This window comes from Sarcophilus harrisii, chromosome 1 (assembly GCF_902635505.1).
Source record: "Sarcophilus harrisii chromosome 1, mSarHar1.11, whole genome shotgun sequence".
Taxonomy (NCBI): Eukaryota; Metazoa; Chordata; class Mammalia; order Dasyuromorphia; family Dasyuridae; genus Sarcophilus; species Sarcophilus harrisii.
In genome coordinates this window covers 643,362,062-643,383,773 of record NC_045426.1, presented here as the reverse complement: position 1 = coordinate 643,383,773, position 21,712 = coordinate 643,362,062, and the positions used below count along the sequence as shown (strand labels likewise).

At 43.2% G+C, this 21,712-nt stretch overlaps 1 protein-coding gene across 3 annotated transcripts; it reads left to right on the top strand.

Annotated features, from left to right (window-relative positions):
• Nucleotides 1–1,521: 1,521 nt before the first annotated feature.
• GPAA1 (glycosylphosphatidylinositol anchor attachment 1) lies at nucleotides 1,522–11,979 on the top strand. 3 transcript variants are annotated; one of them, XM_012541970.3, is made up of 13 exons: nucleotides 1,522–1,611; nucleotides 2,822–2,915; nucleotides 3,403–3,582; nucleotides 3,758–3,869; nucleotides 4,241–4,388; nucleotides 4,525–4,626; nucleotides 5,292–5,488; nucleotides 6,207–6,403; nucleotides 7,901–8,054; nucleotides 8,212–8,292; nucleotides 8,618–8,817; nucleotides 8,943–9,119; nucleotides 9,291–11,979. In XM_012541970.3, exons 2-13 carry the CDS (start codon nucleotides 2,842–2,844, stop codon nucleotides 9,532–9,534), a joined length of 1,866 nt encoding a protein of 621 aa, XP_012397424.1. In that variant the 5' UTR covers nucleotides 1,522–1,611; nucleotides 2,822–2,841; the 3' UTR covers nucleotides 9,535–11,979. The 3 variants fall into 3 exon arrangements, with proteins under 3 accessions (XP_012397424.1, XP_012397423.1, XP_031803258.1); XM_012541969.3 differs by having other exon boundaries at nucleotides 1,531–1,724; XM_031947398.1 differs by lacking the exon at nucleotides 1,522–1,611 and adding an exon at nucleotides 2,270–2,600.
• The last annotated feature ends 9,733 nt before the right edge of the window (nucleotides 11,980–21,712 follow it).

Here is a 21,712-nt window from a genome sequence, read left to right as displayed (position 1 = left end):
TGGGGGCCATTCTTTCTCCAAGCATATATATTAATAAAGTATGGTCCAATTACTATTTTGCCTCACGTGCTTGGGAGCGCGGTGCATCAACTCAAGCTTCAGCACATTACAAATCCCCTCCAACTTAAGTCATTATGTTTTCCTGTCATCTTAGCCAATCTGACAGGTGTGTAGTGGTATCTCAAGAGTTGTGTTCGTTTGCATTTTTCAGATCAATAGTGATTTAGAGCATTTTGACTGGAAATATGACTAGAAATGGTTTTAATTTCTTCATCTGAAAATTGTCTATTCATATCCTTTGACCATTTATCAGACGAGAATGATTTATATTAGTATAAATTTGAGTCAATTCCTTATATATTTTAGAAATGGAACCTTTATCAGAACCCTTAGATGTAAAACATTTTTCCAATTTTCTGCTTCCCTTCTAATCTTGTCTGCATTCGTTTTATTTGTACAAAACCTTTAGTATAATCCAAATTATCCATTTTGCATTTCATTATATTCTCCAGTTCTTCCTTGGCCATAAATTCCTTCCTTCTCCACAGATCTGAGAGGTAAATTATCCTTTACTCTTCTAATTTGCTTACGGTACCACCTTTTATACCCAAATCATATACCATTTTGACCTTATTTTGGTGTGGGGTGTTAGGTATTGGTCAATGTCTAGCTTCTGCCATACCATTTTCCAATTTTTCTGGTAATTTTTGTTAAATGGTGAGTTCTTATCCCAGAAGCTGGGGCCTTTGGATTTATCAAACGCTAGATTACTCTAGGGATTGACTATAGTATTGGCTATCCCACTGATTGACTGCTCTATCTCTTAGCCAGTACCAAACGGTTTTGATGATGCTACTTTATAATACAGTTTTAGTCTGGTACAGCTAGGCCACCTTGGTTTGCTCCTTTTTTTCACCTTTTGTTCTTCCAGATGAACTTTGTCATTTTTTCTGTACAGCGTTAGTTCTCTAACTCTGTAATGTCTTGGAAGTTTGATTGGTATGGCACCAAGTAAGTAGATTAATTTAGAGAATTGTCATTTTTTCTGTACAGAGTCAGTTCTCTAACTCTGTAATGTCTTGGAAGTTTGATTGGTATGGCACCAAGTAAATAGATTAATTTAGAGAATTGTCATTTTTATGATTTTAGCTCGGCCTACCCATGAGCACTTGATATTCTTCCATTTATTTAGATCTATATGTTGTAAGTTTTAATAACAGCTAAAAGGCCAATTTAACGAAAGGAGAGGATGTGCGAAAAACAGTAATGTGCAGTAAGCCTGGAAAAAGGTTTGCTATGAAGGGTTTTAAATGCCTGCGGATTTGCCTTTTATTAAAGAGTTAACAAAGTGCCCAAAGGGAGATTAGTCGGGGACTTGGGTGCAGGATGGACTGGAGGGACTGAGGTTAGGAGGATTTCTTGGCTAGGCCCAGAGTTCCAAGAGGAGGGGGAGCAGAGAACCTGAGGGCGGAGCCTGCGCCCAGCGGACTACAACTCCCAAGGTGCTCCGCCCGCGGTCCGGAAGTGAGGAGTGCAGGGCGGAAGTGGGCGTGTCCGAGGCTGGTGTGTGAGAAGCAGAGGCGGCTGTGAGCCGGGCTGGGGGTAGCGTTGGTGTGTTCTGTGTCCCATGTCCTTCATTCATGTTGTGGGGGGGTGTGTGGGCGTGTATCCGAAGCTGAGGTCTCTGCGTGTCACGTTGTGTGTATGAGAGTCTTCATGAGGAGGTGACTGTCTGAGGCTCCTGCGGGAAGGCTGGGAGGGTGACGCCTGTGGCAGGGGTCTGGGAGGGAGTGTGTGGGCCAGCGCGCACGCGCGGTCCCGCAGCTCTTGCAGGCGGGGATGCCCCGGGCGGTCCTGGGTTCGGGTGTGACCGTGTGTGTGGGGGGGGCGGGGTGTGAGTCTGGATCTGGGTGTCCGTGCCAGCGCGCCCTCCCGTGGTTGCCTTCGTTCGGCGGGACTCGCAGAAGAGGATGACTTCGGTGGGAGGTTGCGTGTTTGTGCGCGCACACACCCGCGCATGCTCAGTCCCGCAGTTCTGCCGCGGAGATTGCGCGGGCTGCGGGACCCCGCGGGTGTGTGCGCGTGCTCACGGGCACGGTTCCCGCAGACCGCAGGCGCCGGTGCTCGGGGTGAGGGTGCGCGGTTCACGTGTGAGGATGCTCCGTATGTGGGGGCGCGTGAAGGGGCGTGCGGTTGTACGCTGCAGCACATCCTGGAGGAGGAGACGCTGGGCGCGACGCTGCGAATGAGTGTGGGTGTGCGGACAGCGGGCATGGCTGGGGGCCTGTGGCGCTTGAAGGAGAGGATGCTCCGCGCGGAGGATTCTGGATGATGTGGGACTGAGTTCGCCCCTAGATGCTGAAGGGGAGAACGCTGGGGGTGTGAGGATTGTCTCCCTCTGGTTCCTGTGGTTGTGTGTGGCAGAATGTACGTTGGGAATTATGGAAAGGACCCCGGCCTTGGGAGAGCTGGGGTCAGGTCCTGGCCATACCACTTACTGGTTCTGTGCGTTTTGCTGAATCCCTTCACGCCTCTGAGCCTCACTTTCCTCAAGATGAGAAGGATGGACTTGATCTCCTTCCAGCGCTGTCATGTACTGTGTATGTGGCTGATCGGATCTGATTGTGACTGTCTGTATGCGCCACCCCATGACTGGGCAGAGTAGGATTAGTAGGAAATAGGGGCAGGTCAGTGTATTGGGATGGGGGTAGAAGGAGGTCCCTGTTGGACACGGAAGAAGTGATGATGGGTGAGTGAGAGAAACTCAAGAGTGTCTGCTAATGGAAAGTGCTGATTACACTCTTCTGATTCCCTTTGCCAGGTTCCCTTTATCCCCTAGCTATGGGGCTCCTGTTGGATTCACACAGGCGTCGGGCCTTGGCGCGGTTGCTCCTTCGCCTAAACACTCCCCTCTGGTGAGGGTTCTACCCTGCTCGGCCCTCAGCCATCTGATGGCTTCCTTCTTTCTGGCTCCTCAACCATTCGTTCCCCTTCGTGTCCTGTCCCACATCTTGCGTCCCAACCTCACTCCTCCCTGCATTCCTTTACCTGGAGTTAGACGTACACGTAATGTGCCATCAGCCACGGTCTCCCATTCTTCCCCTGCCTCCCAAACCTACATCGCCCGGTCCCTTGGGAGTTGGAGGGGGAGCAGTGACTCTCCCACAAAGTGTGATGTTTTGGGGAGGGTCTGGGTCCCAGGAGTCAGAGGCTATACCTGCTTCACATGCTTCGATGACTTCACTTCGCCCCCCGCTCCCCCAAATTTTAGAAGTCCTTAAATTTGACACAAGATGAATGGTGAGAAAAAATCTTGGAGAAAGGATCGGCAGTAATGTAACTCTTCATGGTGGGCTGTGTGGCGTCTGGTTGCCAGGGTCCCTTAACCTGTTTCTTCCCCAGTGTGGTGAGCTATGTGGCTGGTGTGGTCTGGTTCCTGGCTCTGGCCTTTTCACCCCTGACCCAAAATACATACATATCGGAAAATGCTATGGGTTCCACTATGGTAGAGGAGCAGTTTGAGGGTGGAGAACATGCCCTCAGCTATGCCAGGGACTTCATTGCCCAACGCAGGAAAACAGGGTGAGTAACAGGTCTGATAAACAACCATTTGGGTCCTATGGGAGAGCCCCTTTCTGTTATTATGCCGCCTTGGATTTTCTTTTAAGAGGGTGGGTTCTTAGAGGGAACACTGGGGCATCTGCTTTTTCTATAACTCTTGTTTGTGAGCTTCTGGCCTGCTCTTCTCTTTAACCAGAAACTTGCCCGTGGCCTGGCTGGAACGGACCATGCGTTCTGTGGGACTGGAAGTTTATAGTCAGAGCTTCTCCCGAACATTGCCCTTCCCTGATGAGACCCACGAGCGATATGTACAGCAGGGGCCCCTTGGAGGGTGGAGGGGCACTGTGGGGTCATTGCAAAGAACAGAAGGGATACTATGGTGGGAAACAGAAGAATCATTTACATAGATAGACTCCATTTGGAATTTAGTGTTTGCTATGTTCAAAAGGCACTATTAGAGAAATGGAGGGACCACTCCGAGGAGATCCAGGGGAAACGTGGTAGAGACCATTTGGGGAGGCTGGAGGCCACTGTGAGGGCCCACTGGAGTGGGGAAGAGGAACGCCATGGTGGGAGTACCAGGGTTCCATCACTGGGAAATAGAGCAGGTCATGAGTAAAGTAATTTGTCACCATGTGTCTGTTTTCCTACATGGTGACCTGTGTTAGTGCCTCTGCAGATGGTGTCAGGTACCAACGTGTATGGCATCCTACGAGCTCCAAGGGCAGCCAGCACTGAGTCCTTGGTGCTCATTGTGCCCTCCAGCCCTGGAACCCTCAACGCCCAGGCAGTCGGACTGCTCTTGTCCTTGGCTGCTTACTTCCGAAGTAAGGGGGTAGAGAGTGGAAAACAATTGAGTTGGGGTAACTTCCTGGGGCTGACTCTGGGACATGGACCCTGGTGGGGCCCTGGTCAAGTAACTGGCTGCTTCTTGCCACCTCTTCTACTTCCCCTTCTACCCAGGTCAGATTTATTGGGCCAAGGACATCATCTTCTTGGTGACAGAGCACGACTTGCTGGGCACAGAGGCCTGGCTAGAAGCCTACCATGATGTCAACATTACTGGTAGGACCACTTATTACCTTCCAGGTTGCTTTCTCATATTCTCCCATTGATCCCTTCTCTTATAATAATGTTAAGTTGTGGCAGCTCAATGGTGCAGTGGATAGAGCACCTGACCTGGAGTCAGGAGGACCTGAGTTCAAATCCAGCCTTGGGCACTTAACACTTCCTAGTTGTGGGACCCTGGGCAAGTCACTTAGCCCCATTTGTCTCACCAAAATAATAATAATAGCAATAATGGTAAATCCATGAGTATTACCTTCTTACTCACCTTATCACAACATAGTAAAAATGTGATTCCCCACCCCACTCTTTATCCATCAGGAATATAATCTAAAGACCCAGGGTCAACTGTAGAATCTCAGAACTTGAAGGAGCCAAGGGTCATCTAGTACAAACCATCTCTGAGCAAAAGTTCCCTCTTCACAATCCATGAAAGACCTTCCCCAGTCTCCAACCAAAGCCCTCCAGTGAAGGAAAATCGCCTCTTTGCTAAGGCAGCCTGCAAGTTCCACTTTAGGACAGCCACCATTGTTAGTTTGCCTCCTTCGTTTTCACCCGGGAGCAGACTGAGGCCAGAGGTTAAGTGGTTACTCAGGTCATATAGGCCATCTCAGATCTGAGTCCCACTGTGACGACATGCCCTTCTTCCTTCCCCCTCCCTGCAGGAATGCAGTCGTCTGCACTTCGGGGCCGGGCAGGGGCCATCCAGGCAGCAGTGGCCCTGGAGCTGAACAGTGATGTGGTCACCAGCCTGGATGTGGCTGTGGAGGGCCTGAATGGGCAGCTACCTAACCTGGACCTTCTCAATCTCTTCCACGCCTTCTGCCAGAAGGAGGCTCTGCTCTGCACCCTGCAGGGGAAGGTGGTACTGGACCCTGCTCTCCAGATAGCTGTCCTGGTGGGCAGTGCCCAGTCCTTCCCTCCATCCACTCCTTCTGTCTATGAGATGCTCTGGGTGGGGCATGTCCTGGCTTTATATCTCACACCTTCCTCCCCTCTCTTCTCTATTGCAATCAAATAATGTATCCCCTGGGGAACTCTTTATCCTACACATTGCCTCCTTTCCTTGATCTTATTGGAATCCATGGTCCTATAGGCCATTACTGTGCCCTTCTGACTCTGCCTTCCTTTGCTCCTCCCATAGTTACTGTACTCCAGATGGACTATTTTTGCTATAGACGTCCTTAACCCCTTTGTATCTCCCCATTACCGTTGTGGTTAAATAGTGTGCTCTTGGTGGAAACTCTCTGACCCTTTAATTGCTAAAACGGGATGGAGTATTCCTGTTAGGGATATTTAGACCTGATGCCTTATGTTTCCCTGTAATGGCCAAAGCTTAGCAGGGGAATCCCCAAGATGGGGCGGGGTGACCTAGACCCCTGAGCCACTGTTGCTTTACCCATAGATGCAGCTTCCAAGCTGGGCTCCCCGAATCCCCTGGAATGTCCTAGCCTTTTAACCCAGTGGGCTATCACCAGAGGTACCCATACTTAACTGGGAACCCCCAACCCTCTCCCCATAGCCAGCCAGGGCTATTCATGTTGTACTTAAGGCCATTGACCCCTGTGCTTGTTCCACAGCTGCAACACTCAGACTGGGCCTCTTTGGGAGGCTCCCTGCATGGACTGCAGACATTGATGCTCATGGTCCTGCGTCAAGCCTCTGGTCGCCCTCATGGTCCCCATGGGCTTTTCCTGCGCTACCACGTAGAAGCCATCACCCTACGTGGTATCAACAGCTTCCGCCAATATAAATATGACATGACTGCTGTGGGAAAGTAAGTTTCTAAGAAGGAATAAGAGTGACATGGATAGCACCCCTTCAGGGTTGATAGGCAACTATAGCTAGGTCAGCCAGTCTTGGGGTTCCTCTCTGGCTTTCCTCTTGCCCAGATAACTATCATTTCATAATGATAATAGTTGCCATTTTTAAAGCACTAAACATTACAAGGCACCTTTCTTACAACGAAGTAAGTAATGTAAATTCTTCTGCTATACCTTAAAGTTTATCCTTCCTTTCCTCTTTCTGCTCATTTTGGCTTTTTAGTAGCTGGCTAATTTCATTATTTTTCAAGAGTTCATTTGCCTCACCTCAGCCACACACTTCCTCCCATACCCACACATAGCATAGATGTACAACTGATAGGGATTCTGGGGGCCAGACTGTCCCCTCTGTCTCCTTTCTTCAGCTTGGGACACAGGCTGTCCTTCCCCTTGTCTCTGGATGAAAGCCTTCTGTACAGACCTGTCCTGTCTTTTCAATCTCATGTTCTGGTCTTTCCTCCTCTTCTTTCCCCCTTTACTTATATCTATCTGATAGAAATTTAGTGCCTTCTATGTGCAGTCATATGTCTAAAGTTGGAAGAAATACAAAGTTTGGAAAAATCAGGTCCCTGCTCCTAATGGAGCATCCCGTCTAATAGGAAGGTAAGGCACCAATGCAACTAGGTCTAGGGTGCCATATTGTATGATAAGAGTATAAGAATTACACGGGAAAGGCAGTAAGGTCATTACTCTCCTGGGATGGGGATGGGAAGGCTTCATAAAAGAGATTTTTGAGGTGCATTTTAAAAACTTGTTAGGAATGAACAATGTGAACCATGGAGTTGGGGTAGGAGAGCAAAGGTCGTTTATGGGAGGCGGAAGGTTCTGGTTTGGCTGGAGCATGGAGTGGAATAGTGTGAGATGAGGTTGGAAAGGGAGATTGGCATTAGGCAGTGGAAACCCTACCTCTCCTCTGACTAAGCCCAGGGCATAATTCTCTCAGTGGTCCCTAAGGAGGCTTCCATGCCCTTTTCCCTGAGTCCCTCACAGAGATTTACAGAGTGCTTCTGATTTTAAAAGGTAGCTCAGTGTTTGTTCCCAGAGGGTCTGAGAGGTTCTCGGTGAAGCTGTGGCTCTCACCTCTGAAGGATGCTTCTAAGGGCATAAAAGTTTAAAAAAAAAAAAAAAAAGACAGGATTACAACTGAAACCAACAATACTGACAGGTGGTTAGCAAAATATTTAATAATCAAGCTCACAGACCTCCCGGTTAAGAACCCCTGGTCTGGCCCCTGCACTGTCACACGAGCAGTGGATGTGGCTGGAGCTGCAGGAGCCAGGCCTGGGGCCCAAGCTCCTCAGGCTCTGGCTCTGGGCTCCTTCCATTTTATCTCTGGCAGTTTTTCAGAGATTGCCCCAGTTTACCCTCAGCTTGGCCCAGAGAGCTGGGGCTCCGTGCCAAGGGCGGTTCCTGGGGAGTAGCTGACCAGGCGGACCACCTTCCTTCCCCAGGACCTTGGAGGGGATGTTCCGCAAACTGAACAATCTTCTCGAGCGGCTGCACCAGTCCTACTTTTTCTACCTCTTGCCCTCACTGTCCCGCTTTGTTTCCATCGGTCTCTACATGCCTGCCATAGGCTTCCTGCTCTTCATCCCTGGGCTGAAGATATCCTTCCATGGGTGTCTGGGTGTTGGGGATGGGGAGAGATGGCAGGGGAGGTTGCCTGGAGACCCAGGGAGTGTCTCCAGGTGAGCTCAGGGGAGAGGTGGGGTGAGGATGGGAGGGGTTTCCCTAGTTCTGTCATTGCCCTTGACCGGGTCATGCCCTGGAGCTGTGGGTGAAGCTCAATAAGGTGGATTTCAGCCCTGAGGAGCAGTTGGGCCCTCTTCAGCTTGTGGGACAGGTGAGGGATAAGGAAAGCCTCTTGAGGAGTGCGTTGTTCACAGTGGACAGACTAGGTCTCACCTGCTATTGCACTTGAAAATGTGGCCCTGAAGAGGGGAGATCAGGTGCTTCCCAGCCATTGCCCTTTGCCTGACTTTGGGTCCTGTTATACCCCAACTCCCAGCACGTACACCTGATATTTCCCAGGGAACAGCCCTGGTCCAGATTCCCTGAGTGGTTCCTCTGCTCTCAGTCCCCTTTCCTGATTCCCCCTAAAATCTGAGGCTGATCCTGTGTGATTCCTGCCACCCTCAGGATGTGACTCTCCCCCGGTGTCTTTCTAGGATGTCCGTGGCGTGGCCCTCACCCCTCTGGTAGCCCCCGTTTTGATATCCCAGGCCACTGGCCTGGCCCTGTACCTCCTGCCTGTCATGGGCCAGCATGTGGCTGCCCAGCACTTCCCTGTGGCCGAGGCCGAGGCCGTGGTGCTGACGCTGCTCGCCATCTATGTGGCTGGCCTGGCCTTGCCTCACAGCACGCACCGGTGAGCTCCTCGAGGGATGGCGCCCGCAGCAATGAGCATGGGGGGGGGGGTTGTCTGTGGTGGGAGGGCGAGGCTCAGATTGGGTGAGCCTGTGGCCTGACCCTGAACCTTGTCTGTGCCCCCAGCGTGGTGAGCAGCACTCCCCGAGGCCCGGACAGTGGCTGGATGGCCCTGAAGCTTCTCGCCCTGCTCTACCTGGCGCTACAGCTGGGCTGTATCTCCCTCTTCAACTTCTCTCTGGGCTTCTTGCTTGCTGTCACCATGGTACCTGCTGCTGCCCTCACCCAGCCCAGTGGACCCAGGTCTGCACCTGCCCCCAGACACCTGGACCCCAATTTGCCACCTACTCCCTATTACACAGTCCATGTTTCCTCCCCGCCTCTGCCCCCTGAGCCCTTGGATTCTCCCACCTCCATGGGCACCTCTCCTTCCTGCGAGTCTCACCCTGATGTTGCTTCTTTTTTCCTTCCTAGGCTTCTGTACGCGGTGTTACTGGTGCTGGTGAGCCCCGGGGCCACCCTCCTGGGCAGCCTTTTCCTGTGGCGCGAGCTGCAGGAGGCCCCCCTGACGCTGGCTGAGGGCTGGCAGCTGTTCCTCGGCGCTCTGGCCCAAGGCGTCCTGGACCACCACCTGTACGGCGCCCTGCTTTTCCCACTGCTCTCCCTGGGCCTCTACCCTTGCTGGCTACTCTTCTGGAATGTCCTCTTCTGGAAATAGTGACCCCTTGTCCACTCCCTCATCCTGCCTCGGATCTCTGGACCCAAGAGGGAGCTTTCTGTGTCTATGTTGAAGAATTTCATAAGTGTACATTCAGTTGGATAAGCTCTTAGAGGTCATCCAATCCATCCTCATCTCTTAGAGGAAAGCAGTATTGGAGCAGGGAGAAGGCAAGGCCACACAGTGAGCGAGCAGAGCTGGAACTCTACTTGGGGCCTTATTGGTGGGCCAAAGCTCTTAGGAGGACATCCTTGCAGCCTTTGGGAGTCCTTACTTCAGTACCACCTGGGGACTAGTTGACCCCAGGCCAGTACCTACTGCTGGAAGGACAGAGGACTGTGTGACTGCCTGCAGTGAGGGCAGGGGGTGCTGAGGAGAGGGACAGGGAGGTCCACACATGCCCCAAAGCAGCTAGTTGGTTGGTTTGCTTTGGGAGGACCTCTCCGTGTGTTTCTTCCCCGTCCCAAGGAAATAAACAGGTCTGGGGGGTTTTGTGTGTGTAGATTTTGTGGGTTTCTGAGTTCTGGATCCTCTTCTTCCTCATTTAATTCTTTGGGGAGAGTCAGAATAAGTGGCGGGGTTGGCAGTCCCAGAGAGACCCACTTCAGCTCCAAAGATTGGGGTCATGCAGAAGAGAGGATGGGGAAGGGAGGGCTGACGGAAGATTTGAAGATTTTAGGGGAGTGCCAGGCTGATGGGAATCTCTGCTACAGTAGGGCACCAGAAATGCTAATGGGACTTTTGACTACATGAGGAGAAGCTTGGTGTCCAGGACCAGAGAGGTGATGGTCTCTGCATTCTTAGCTGCTCATAATACATATAAAGCATTATTTTGAGTTCTGAGCATCACATTGCTTAGGGCAGAGAGAGTGCTGACCTTGAATTCTGGAAGACAATGAACTTTGTGTTCTTTAGAGCACTATATAAATGGTCGCTGTTAGCATTTTCAGACTTTGATAAAGCGCCACAAAACTTGTGATGGTGTGGAAGTGATTTCAGGTGTCCTAAGTGGCTATGTCAGCTCGGTACATGTTCTGTCGGGTTGTAACATGCTTAAAAAGGACCAGGACCCACCTAGCAAAGTATGAAAAGATACATCCTCAGGAGACTGATCAGTGGCAACCCATCCATGAAGAAAAATGCCAAATGCTCTCAGTCCTCGGCTGACCAGGTGTTAGAAGAAGAGACGGGATGCTAAGAACTGCACCATTTTTTCGACTATCTGTAAACAATTTAGTTGGTATTTTCGATTTGAGATTTTTGCCAGTACCTAAGTACGTATACCTGTAGGAACTAAATCACATCAACTGAAATTTTTGCTGTAAATGAGAAGGCAACAGGATATCGCAGCTAAAGGAATGGAGAGGTGCCAGGTTCTTCCTGGAGAGGCAAATTAAGGAATCGGCAGAATTTACAGTTCAGAGCTGGAAGGGATCTTGAGTCATCGAATCAACTCCCTTATTTCCCAGAAGAGGCACAAAGGGCTTGAATAACTTGTCCAGATTTATACAAGTCATCAAATAGCAGCTAAAATTTTAACACAAGTCCTTTGGATCGGAATCCTTTTGATTGGATCTAAATCCAGTGTTTTTTTTTTCCCTTGTAAAACTCTGCCTGCTTTTCTGGTTGATTTTATCATACATCCAAAGCTATGAAGAAACATTTCCTAGGATGTCTGGTCATCTTAAATTACAGTATTCATGACAAGTATTGGTAAATGTAGGTTATATGCAATTCTCTTTTGCAGAAAATGAGGCACTAGAGAAATGCATATGTACTTTGAGACTTCCATGCAAAAGGGGACATGGGGGAATGAAAAAAGGGGGGGGGGCAAAGACATACTATTGAGAAGCCTATATATAATAAGTAAGAAAATAATTGACTTCTTTGACCAGTGAGAGGGCCATATATCAGCAAAACTGAAATGTATTATACTTTTAACACCCAGGAAATTACAATTCTAATATAGGAATCATTCCCTAGTCAATGTGCATTCTGATTTGTTAGAACAAAGGTCAAGATAGACATAAAATAATCAGAGATGTAAATTAGAACAAGTTGGAGGTTTCACCTGATAATTGGGGGGAAAAAAGTTTAAAATCAAGGAAATGCTTTAGGGTTGTGTAAAACCAAGAACACATTAATTGTTTTTGGGTTGTTTCTGGAGACTACTAGTGATAGTCTGAAATTACAAAAATAACCATATCCTTTGACCCAATAATTCCAGTGTTAGGATACTATAAAGCAATTAAGCTGGACAACTATTAGAAATGCAAAGAAATATGGGAATGACTTTTATGGAATAAAACAAGGTAAAAGTTTAACTAGAATAAAGTACTCATGAACTATAAGGAAAATAAAGAATCCTGATGATATAAGGGATGAACAGAAACTAATTGATAAAGATAGTAAAAATTAAGTGTAGATGAGCTAAAGGTACATGTGGTAAGCAATGCCATAGTTCTATTCACCCACACTTGATTCCTTCCATTGTTTTCTATAGTCTACAGAGAACATTGGAACTGTCAGACTAATTTTTCCCTGTGGAAGTGTGGCCACCAGATAGCCAGCCAATATCACCTGACTAACCCTCTAACCAGATCAAATCCCTGAGTCTGCCAATCTTTTCCAAGTCTAGGGTTGTGACTGGAATATACCCCCAAATTGCTAAAAGTAGGAAGCCTTCTCTCTACTCTTCCAGCTTCAATTCCATTTTTAAAGTCTTCCATCTTCATCCACAACTGTCATTCATTTACTTTTTTCTTTAAAAAATCTATGTAATTTATTGAAATAAATACAAGTAGAAAATAACAGCAACAAAAATAAAACTATAAAGCTTTCAAACAGCAAGCGAGTTGTGGGATTGCTGATAGCTTAATTTATTTCCCTTTGCCCTCACACATTTTCCCATTTTATGGAAAAAGGAAAAGAAAGAAAAAATATAAGGGAAAGATAGAAACTCCAACACAAATTGATGTGAACACAAAAAGATTGGACTTATAGACTGAATTAAGGATATGAACTAGATATAGAGACCAGAAAAAATATTGGAGTAGAAGGAAACAATACAACCTAGTTCTCCTCACAATTACTACAACAAAGATCTAGAAAAACTACCTGGCCGATGTAGTGATCAGGAAATATAAGGAAAAACTTATCAGGTAATGATAAGATCACAAATCTGGCCCATAGACAAGTGACCAGAGAAAAAATCATGGAAAAGGAGTAGGTTAGCATCTCTATTGCTCTGACCCCAGATCTTTAGCTAGAATTCAGCACAAGAATTAGTGACCACCATAGGAGCTGTATCACTATTACTTTGAATTTGCAAGCATTCCAGGTGACAGGCTGGGGCCAGTAGCAATCTACTGGAGTTCCACTTTGGGACAAGTTTGCAGCTGTGTGGTCCAGATTCCTCTGGATCTGGAGCCTGGAAAACTCAAAAGAGAAAAGAGAATAGACCAGTTAGGAACTGCTAAAAGTTGATAGCTCCTTGGCTAAGCAACCTCTAGTGTAGGAAAAATACAACATGTAACTGAAAACCTCATTTAATAAAGATCAGGACCAAAACCCAGACATTCCCTCTAGAAATATTTAGAGCCTGCCCTTAACATAAAGTCCTATTTCAGGAAATAAGGCTAGAAAAACAACAAAATAATGCTATTGTGAAGAGTTATTGTGGTTCCAACAATTCCCAAGACAAAGCCAGAGGGAAGGGATAACTAAAACATCTAAAAGGAGAACAGCTTGGCCACAAGGTCAATTAGAATTCCTAGAAGTAAGGAAGTAAGAATTTTAAATAGCTTTTAAAATTATATTACAAATGAAACTGATCAAGAGGAAATAATTGGAAAAGAATTGAATTTTTTGTAGGAAAAAGGATTAACAGCTTAATACAATGCTATAAAGCCTTCCCCCAAATAATAGTCACCCTGAAAACTAGAATGTAGTAAACATATTAATAATGTCATCAAGAAATATCTGAAGAAAATCAAAAGACTGTAAGAAATAAAAGAAAATGTAAGGTGTCTAATAGGTGAAACAGTATCCTGGAAAGTAAATCAATAAATCAATCCTGGAAAATAGATGAGTCAATGACATACTCGAAACTCATTATTAAAAAAAGAATATGGGTATCATATAACTAGAAATCATGAAAGAAAATTTCCCCCAACTTACTAGAACCAAAGGGCAAAGTAAAAAATAACCAATGCAGAATACACTGAATGAGAGATTGTGGACAAACATGTAAGAAACTACAGTCCCTTAAAGTCACTTCTAGAACTCTTTCTCGGGGACTTACCTGCCAATGTGAATGAAATTGGAGAAGAGGCCCCAGAAATAGTGTTACATTTTAGGGCCTTTGTCCAGGAGAAATTTGGTTCCCATTACTTTTGCAAAGACCATGTGAAATCTAAAATTACACACACACACACACCCCGAATGTATGTTACAAGAGAACTTGATAAACTTTAGAACTGATTAAGATTTTCTCAACAAGCTTTCTGAAGGAATAGAACTGGTCCTTTTTGGCTTCCTTTGCAGGATATTCCACTATATGTAGATATATTCCTGTCCTCAATATGTTTTTCTTCTCACTATAGTCTCTCTTGGTGACTTCATCAATTCCAATGGGGACAAATATCTCCTCTATGCATATGACTCCCAAATGCACATATCCAACTTTCATTTCTCCCCTGAATCCCAATCCCTGCATCTTTCACCCCTGGATATTTCCACCAGCATGATCCTTAGATGTCTAAAACCCTAAAATATACAAAACTGGACCCATTATCTTTTGATCTAAATCCACCTTTCCTCCTAACTTGCCTATTTCTGCCAAGGTCACTATCATTCTTCCAGTCATTACCATTTACAACACATAAGCCATTTCTGCACTCTCATGAAGCCCCGTGGAATCTAATCCTCTCAACGGCTCTCCTATCGATCCCCTCCTCTTTATTCATACTACAATTATTCAAATTCACTTTTTTTCACCTAGACAATTGCAATAGCATCCTAATACACCTCTCTGAATCTAGTCTTTCCTCCCTAATTCACCCTTTATGCAGCTGCCAACCTGGTATTATGAAAGCAGAGTTTGCTTGTGTTCTTCATCATCTCAAGAAGCTTTACTGGCTTCCTCTTGTCCCTAAGACAAAATACACATCCAAATGCCTTCACTAACTGATTCCAGTCTGTATTTCTAGGCTACTTACATATCATTTTACATATCATTCCTCCAACCATCTTCCCAATTACCCAAGCTAAAAACCTCAGTTTCATCCCCTGCATCCAACCATTTGCCAAATTATTGATGCTTTACTAAAAAAATTTTTTGCCTATGACCCTTTTTTCCTATATCCTATGCACTACCTTGATGCATTTCCTCATCACCTCCTACTTGCAAGAGTTTTCTGGATGGATTCCTTGCTTCAAATTTCTTTCCACTCAAGTCCATTTTTCACTCAGCTGTCAAAATGATCTTCCTAAGGAAGCAAGTCTAATCATGTCATCATCTCCCCATTCTGTTTAATAAACTACTGGTTCCCTATTATCTACAGGATGAAATATAAAATCCTATTTGGTTTTTTAAGTCCTCCAGGGCCTCTCAGTTTCTTACCCTGTGGCTTAGAGATTCTAGCTTCCTTTTCACATACACTGGGATCTGCCACCTTTTCAGGTTGTCTCCCGTGCCTGGGATGCTCTACCTTCTCATCTCCTAGCTGCCTTCATGTGCCAGCTAAATTCCTATGTTCTACCAGAAGCTTGGGAGGAGCTGGCAGGGTCTATCTTGTCTCTATGCCAGAACTGCTACACTAAAGATTTTAAAACACTTTCTGAATAAGTTCTGTGACTCTCTCTTTCTCTCTGTCTTTCTTTTTCTGTGTCTTACTGTTTCTGTCTCTGTCTTTCTGTCTGGCTCTTTGTCTCTTTCTCTCTTACACACACACACTCCAAGCCTCCAATTTAGGTACCATCTTACCCCCCTCCTTTTGTGCTTTGCCTGCTCATATTAAATTGTAAGCTTCTTAAAGAAAAGGACTTTTTCTTTATTTTTTTTTTTGTATATCTAGCACTTAGCATAGTGCTTGGAACACAGGTAGATATTTAATAAATATTTATTAAATTGAACTGAAAAGTGAAGGTCTTGCAAGAAATCAATGTTAGTTAGTTAATCTCTTTTCCAAATCAGAATAAGAAGAATGAGGAAAAAATCATTTACAATTTAGGATATACATGGTATGCAGTAGTAGCTTCTCATAAACTACACACTGCCCATCTTGGTTCCTCTATTGAGACAATTTTATTAATTTCTTGTTTAGTTATTGTTTCTGAGTTTGATCTTTATTATATTGGTGAAAAATAAAATAAAATCCATCCAGAAATATTTTTAAATTATCTATTTATTTTATTTCAGATATTGAATTCAGATCAAGAGGTCATTGCAACTGATAATTTAAACAGTGTTTTAGGTTTAAACAATGACAAGTTTGTAGTTACTACATACATTTTCCCCAGCATTACATCAGCACTATCAAAACAAAATGAAATTAAGTTTGCTCTCAACATTTGTTAATAAAGACACAATCATTTAAAATAAACAATGATGCATTCAAAATATACTTTGATGGGGTTAACACCACTTCTTTTAAAATACAACATTACTAATGCATGAGCTAAGTAAACTGTATACATTCTGTAGTGATTTTGAAATGAATTTCTTTTTCTAGTTCTTTTTTTTTGTAAAGCTTTTTATTTTCAAAACATATGCACGGATAATTTTTCAACATTGACCCTTGCATAGCCTTCTCTTTTAGATTTTCCCTTCCTTACCTCTACCCTCCTCCCCTAGATGGCAGGTAATCCAAAATATGTTAACATGTTAAAATAAGTTAAATCCAGTATATGTGTATATATATTAATACAGTTATCTTGCTACATAAGGAAAATCAGATCAAAAAGGGAAAAAATGAGAAAGAAAACAAAATGAAAGCAAACAACAATAAAAAAAAAAGTGAAAATGCTATGTTGTGATTCACACTTAGTTCCAACAGGCCTTTATCTGGGTAGTGTAGGTAGCTCTCTTCATCACAAAATCAGTGGAACTGGTCTGAATCATCTCATTGTTGAAAAGAACCATGTCCATCAGAATTGATCGTCGTATAGTCTTGTTGTTGCTGTGTACAATGATCTCCTGCTCCTGCTCATTTCACTTAGCATCAGTTCATATAGGTCTCTCCAGGCCTCTCTGAAATCATCCTGCAGGTCATTTCTTTCTTTTTTTTGAAAATAAAAATAAAGCAGACTTTATTTTGAAGATAAAGATGATGGTACCAGTTTTGGTTAGTAAAGTAGAGCTCAATTATAACACATCACTAATGCCATCATAGGAAATGGCACACCGAGAGTAGGCACCCCCAGTGAGATTACAGAAGCTGGACCCAAAGCCAAGATGCAATCAGAAGCTCAGAATGCCTGGACTTTGGATTCCTCTTTATGCTGGACTAACATTCATTTGACAGAGTGCTTGGTTTGAAGTTAAAATGCTAAGAGCTGCATAAAATGGACACTTCCAAAGAGTACACTGATACAGGTCCCCTCTCCCCATCCCTCCCCACACACAAAATTTGGTTCCTAGGGCAACATAATTGCCTTTGACAGCCATCACAATGGTCAGTTACTTGGGATAATGGACGAAAAGCCAAGTGACAGAAATAACTGATACAGGGTATGATGCAGCTTGCCCCACATGGGTAACCAAAGAAAGATCAGTCCCATAACTGCTTTCTTAGATCTTATGAAATACTGTCTTTCCAAACAGGCAGTAACTACACTCTCATGCCAAGATTTGGCCATGGGGAGGCCCCTGCTGGTCATTTCTTATGGAACAATAACATTCATATACCATAGCTTATTCAACCATTCTCCAACTGCTGGGTATCCACTCACTTTCCAGTTTCTTGCCACTACAAAAGGGCTGCCACAAACATTTTTGCACATGTGGGTCCCTTTCCCTCCTTTAAGATCTCTTTGGGATTCGTAGGTCAAAGGATATACAACATTTGATAACTTTTTTTAGTTCTTCTTTTTGAGTTTTATTGTTATTATACAAAAATGTTGGCTCTTGATTTTAGAAAGTTTTATATATTAATATCCTTTTTAGAATTTAAGTAGAAATCCTGTTAGTTCTTTTCGGAGAAACCTTACACATAGACAATATTTAATATTTCTAAACTTCATTTCAGAAATTTTCTTCACAGTTTTACTTTGGGAGAGGAACATTAAAAGTCAGAGAGCAAGAGAAGGCTGACTTTTTCCCTTTAGGGAAATCTAGGCTCTGTGTGAATCAGAATCTCTTGTCACATAAAAACTTTTTTTAAATGAAAGAAAACGTGTGTAGATGAACTATGATTTTAGGCTACCTGGAATGGTCTTACCTCTGGAATTTCAACTGTATTACATTTCGTTCAATCATCTCACTTCAAATTCATTTAGGGAGCAGCTGGATAGAGTGCTGGGCCTGGAGTCAGAAGTTCAAATCTTGTTCAAATCTAGTCTCAGACACTTACTAGCTGTGTGACTCTGGGCAAGTCACTTAACTCTGTTTGTCTCAGTTTCCTCATCGGTAAAATGAGCTAGAGAAGGAAATGAAATGGCAAACTTATTATAGTATTGTTGGCAAGAAAACCCCAAATAGGATCATGAAGAATTGGACAAAATTGAACAAACAGCCATGTTATATCTTTATTTATTTTGTTAAACATTTCCTAATTACATTTTAATTTGGTTCATACTGCATTTGGGGAATAGTAAGAGTAAGAATACCTTTGATGTAAATTATGTTTTTCTTTTTTTTTTAATTTTTTATAGATACACATGTATATAAAATTTTTAGATATACATTTCTTTATGAATCATCTTGAGAGAAAAATCAGAACAAAAGGGAAAAACCATGAGAGAAAAAAAAGAAAAAAGTGAACATAGTATATGTTATTTCACATTCAATTCCTATAGTTCTGTTTCTGGATGTAGATGGTGTTTTTTATCCAAAGTTTATTGGGATTGCCTTGAATCATTCAACAGCTAAAAAGAATCAAGTCTTTCATTGTTGATCATGACACAATCTTATTGTTACCATATACAATGTATTCCTGATTCTGCTTGTTTCACTCAGTATCAGTTCATGTAACTCTTTCCAAGCCTTCTAAAATCAACTTGTTCATTTTTTAATACAGCAATAATATTTTATGACTTTCATATACCATAATTTACTCAGCCATTCCTCAACTGATGGGCATCTATTCATTTTCCAGTTCTTTGCCACCACAAAAGGTGCTACAAACATTTTTGCACATATAGGTTCTTTTCCCTCCTTTATGATTTCCTTGGCATACAGGCCCAGTAGTAACACTGCTGGATCAAAAAGTACACACAGTTTTATAGCCTTTTAGGCATAGTTCCAAATTGCTCTATTGAATGGTTGGATCATTTCACAATTCATTAGTATTCTGATTTTCCCATATCCCCTCTTAACATTTATCATTATCTTTTCCTGTCATCTTAGCCAATCTGATGGGTGTAAGGTGATACTTTTGTTGTATTGTTTGCATTTAATTTGCATTTCTCTATTCAGTAGTGATTTAGAGCACTTTTTTCATATGACAATAAATGGCTTTTAATTTATCATCTGAGAATTGTCTGTTTATATCCTTTGACCATTTATCAGTTGGGGAATTACTTCTATTCTTATAAATTTGATGTAGTTCTTTATATGTAAATAATAATTTCTTTATAATACTGACTACATCATCACTCATTCTCTCTTCCACTAGATGGAGTCAGGAATATTCCTTGCTTCCCATGGCCACTTTCAGGTTCTAACCTTACCATTTTCCCATTATTCAGTAACTGTTCTTCCTTTGAAGTTCATGCTATTCACATATGCCATGCAATCAAAATCCTGGTAGCCTGCTATTGTCCACAAACCCTTAGGTCACCCTTTTTCTTTCCTCAATGACTTTAGTACTTGGCTCACAATTTTTTTCTTTTCAACTCCTGACCTCATACTAGGGAGCTTTAACATACATATTAACTCTCCAAATAGCCTAATGATTCAGTTCCTCATTTTACTCATTTCCCATGAGCTACTCCTCCACTCTACTTCAACCTCACATAAAGATGGTCAAATCCTTGACCTTTCCATTGACCACAAATGTCCCAACCTCTATGTTCAAGAATTCTGAAATCCCCTTATCTGAATACAATTTATTTGCTTTTCACCCTTCTTGTCTTCCTTTACAAAATCTACTTCTTAAATTGAACCATGACCTCAAATCCCTTGACCATTTAATTCTCTCCCAGGCTATTTCCTTTGTATTAGTCATTCTCTCCTCTTCTCCCTATCTCTTGTTAAATCAGTTCAGCTCTACATTGTCCTCTTTTTTTGAATTCCTTATCATATAATCAGTTACACCAGCCTAGCCTCAGCCTTTCATTACTTCTATCATTTTCCACCTTTACTCCAACTCAAATGCTGCTGAACAAAAATGGAGAAAATCACTCAACTGTTCTGACTGTATCCACTATAATTTTGTATTATACAACTTCAACTGAGTTCTCACTGCTGCTAGGCAAGCTTACTGTATTTCCCTTATCCAATCAGTATAACCCACTCCACACAGCAGCTTTTCTAAACTTTTTCATTCCTCTTAACTTTTATAGTTCTTCTTCCCCCCACTCTCTGTTTAGATCCTTACCTCATATTTTACATTAAAAAATTAACAACATTCACATTCTTCCTTTTTTTCATCTCTTATCATTCAGATGCCTTCTGAAACTATTTTCTCCTTCATCCCTTTCTCCCATGATAAACTGATTTTACTCCTTACCAAGGTTAACCCTCTATTTTTTCACACTTATTCCCTTCTCCTCCAACAAATTGTCCTGTCATCCCCACTCTGTCACATACTTTCAATCTCTCCCTAATGATTCCTTCCTTACTGACTATAAATATGTCCATGTCTCACCTATCCTAAAAAAAACTTCAACTTTATTCTTGTTCTCCCTATTGTCCTATATTTCTTCTGCCCTTTGTAGCTAAACTCGTCAAAAAAGGTCAACTCAAAATGCTTCCATTTTTCCTCCTCTCATTCTCTTTTTAACTCCTTACAATCAGGCTTCTGATTTTATTATTCCACCAAAACTCCTGTCTCCAAAGTTACTGATCTCTTAGTTGCCAGATCCAATGGCCTTTTCTCAGTCCTCATTCTCTTTGATTTCTCTCCCTATCTACCCACCCTTTCTATATCTTCTTTGCTTAGTCCTTATCTAGATCACATCCGGTAACCCCACATGTTCCTTGGAATTCTGTCCTGTCTTTTTTTCTCCTATATTACTTCATTTGGTGATCTCATCAGCTCTTAATAATTTAATTATCATCATGATTCTCAAATCAATTTATCCTGCTCTAAACTCTCTGCTGACTTCTAATCTCGCTTACACTGCCTTTCAGATATCTCAAACTGGTTGTTCAATAATTTTTAAAACATATCTCAATATATCCAAAACAGAACTCATATTTTCCTTTAAAACCTCCACAACTACTTTCCCCATTACTGTAGAGGGATACTCCCAATCCTGCAGGTTCAAAATCCAGGAACCATCTTGGACTCCTCAGTATCTCTTCAGGTTTTTTTTTTTTTTTTTTGGAAAGCATTTTGCTCATCATTTGTTACAGTACAATAGTAAATCACAATCATGTACCATAATTTATTCAGCCAGTTCCCAGTTGATGTGAACATCCCCTCATTTTCCAAATCTTTGCCACCATAAAAAGAGCTACAATAGATATTTTCAAATATAGAGGTCTTTTTCCTTTGATCTCTTTGGAATACAGGAATACAATACATTGCTAGGTCAAAGGAGTATGCAGAGCCCTTTAGGTATAGTTCCAAATTAGTGTCCAGAATGGTTAAAGCAATTCACAACTCTACCAACAATACATTGGTGTTCCAATTCTTCCTCTCCAACATTTATCATTTTCTGCCACAATAGATGATACCACAGTATAATAAATAATTATTCAGAGCATTTTTTCATACAGATAGATAGATATGATTTCTTTTGAAAACTGCTTGTTCATATCCTTTGACCATTTATCAATTGGGGAATGACT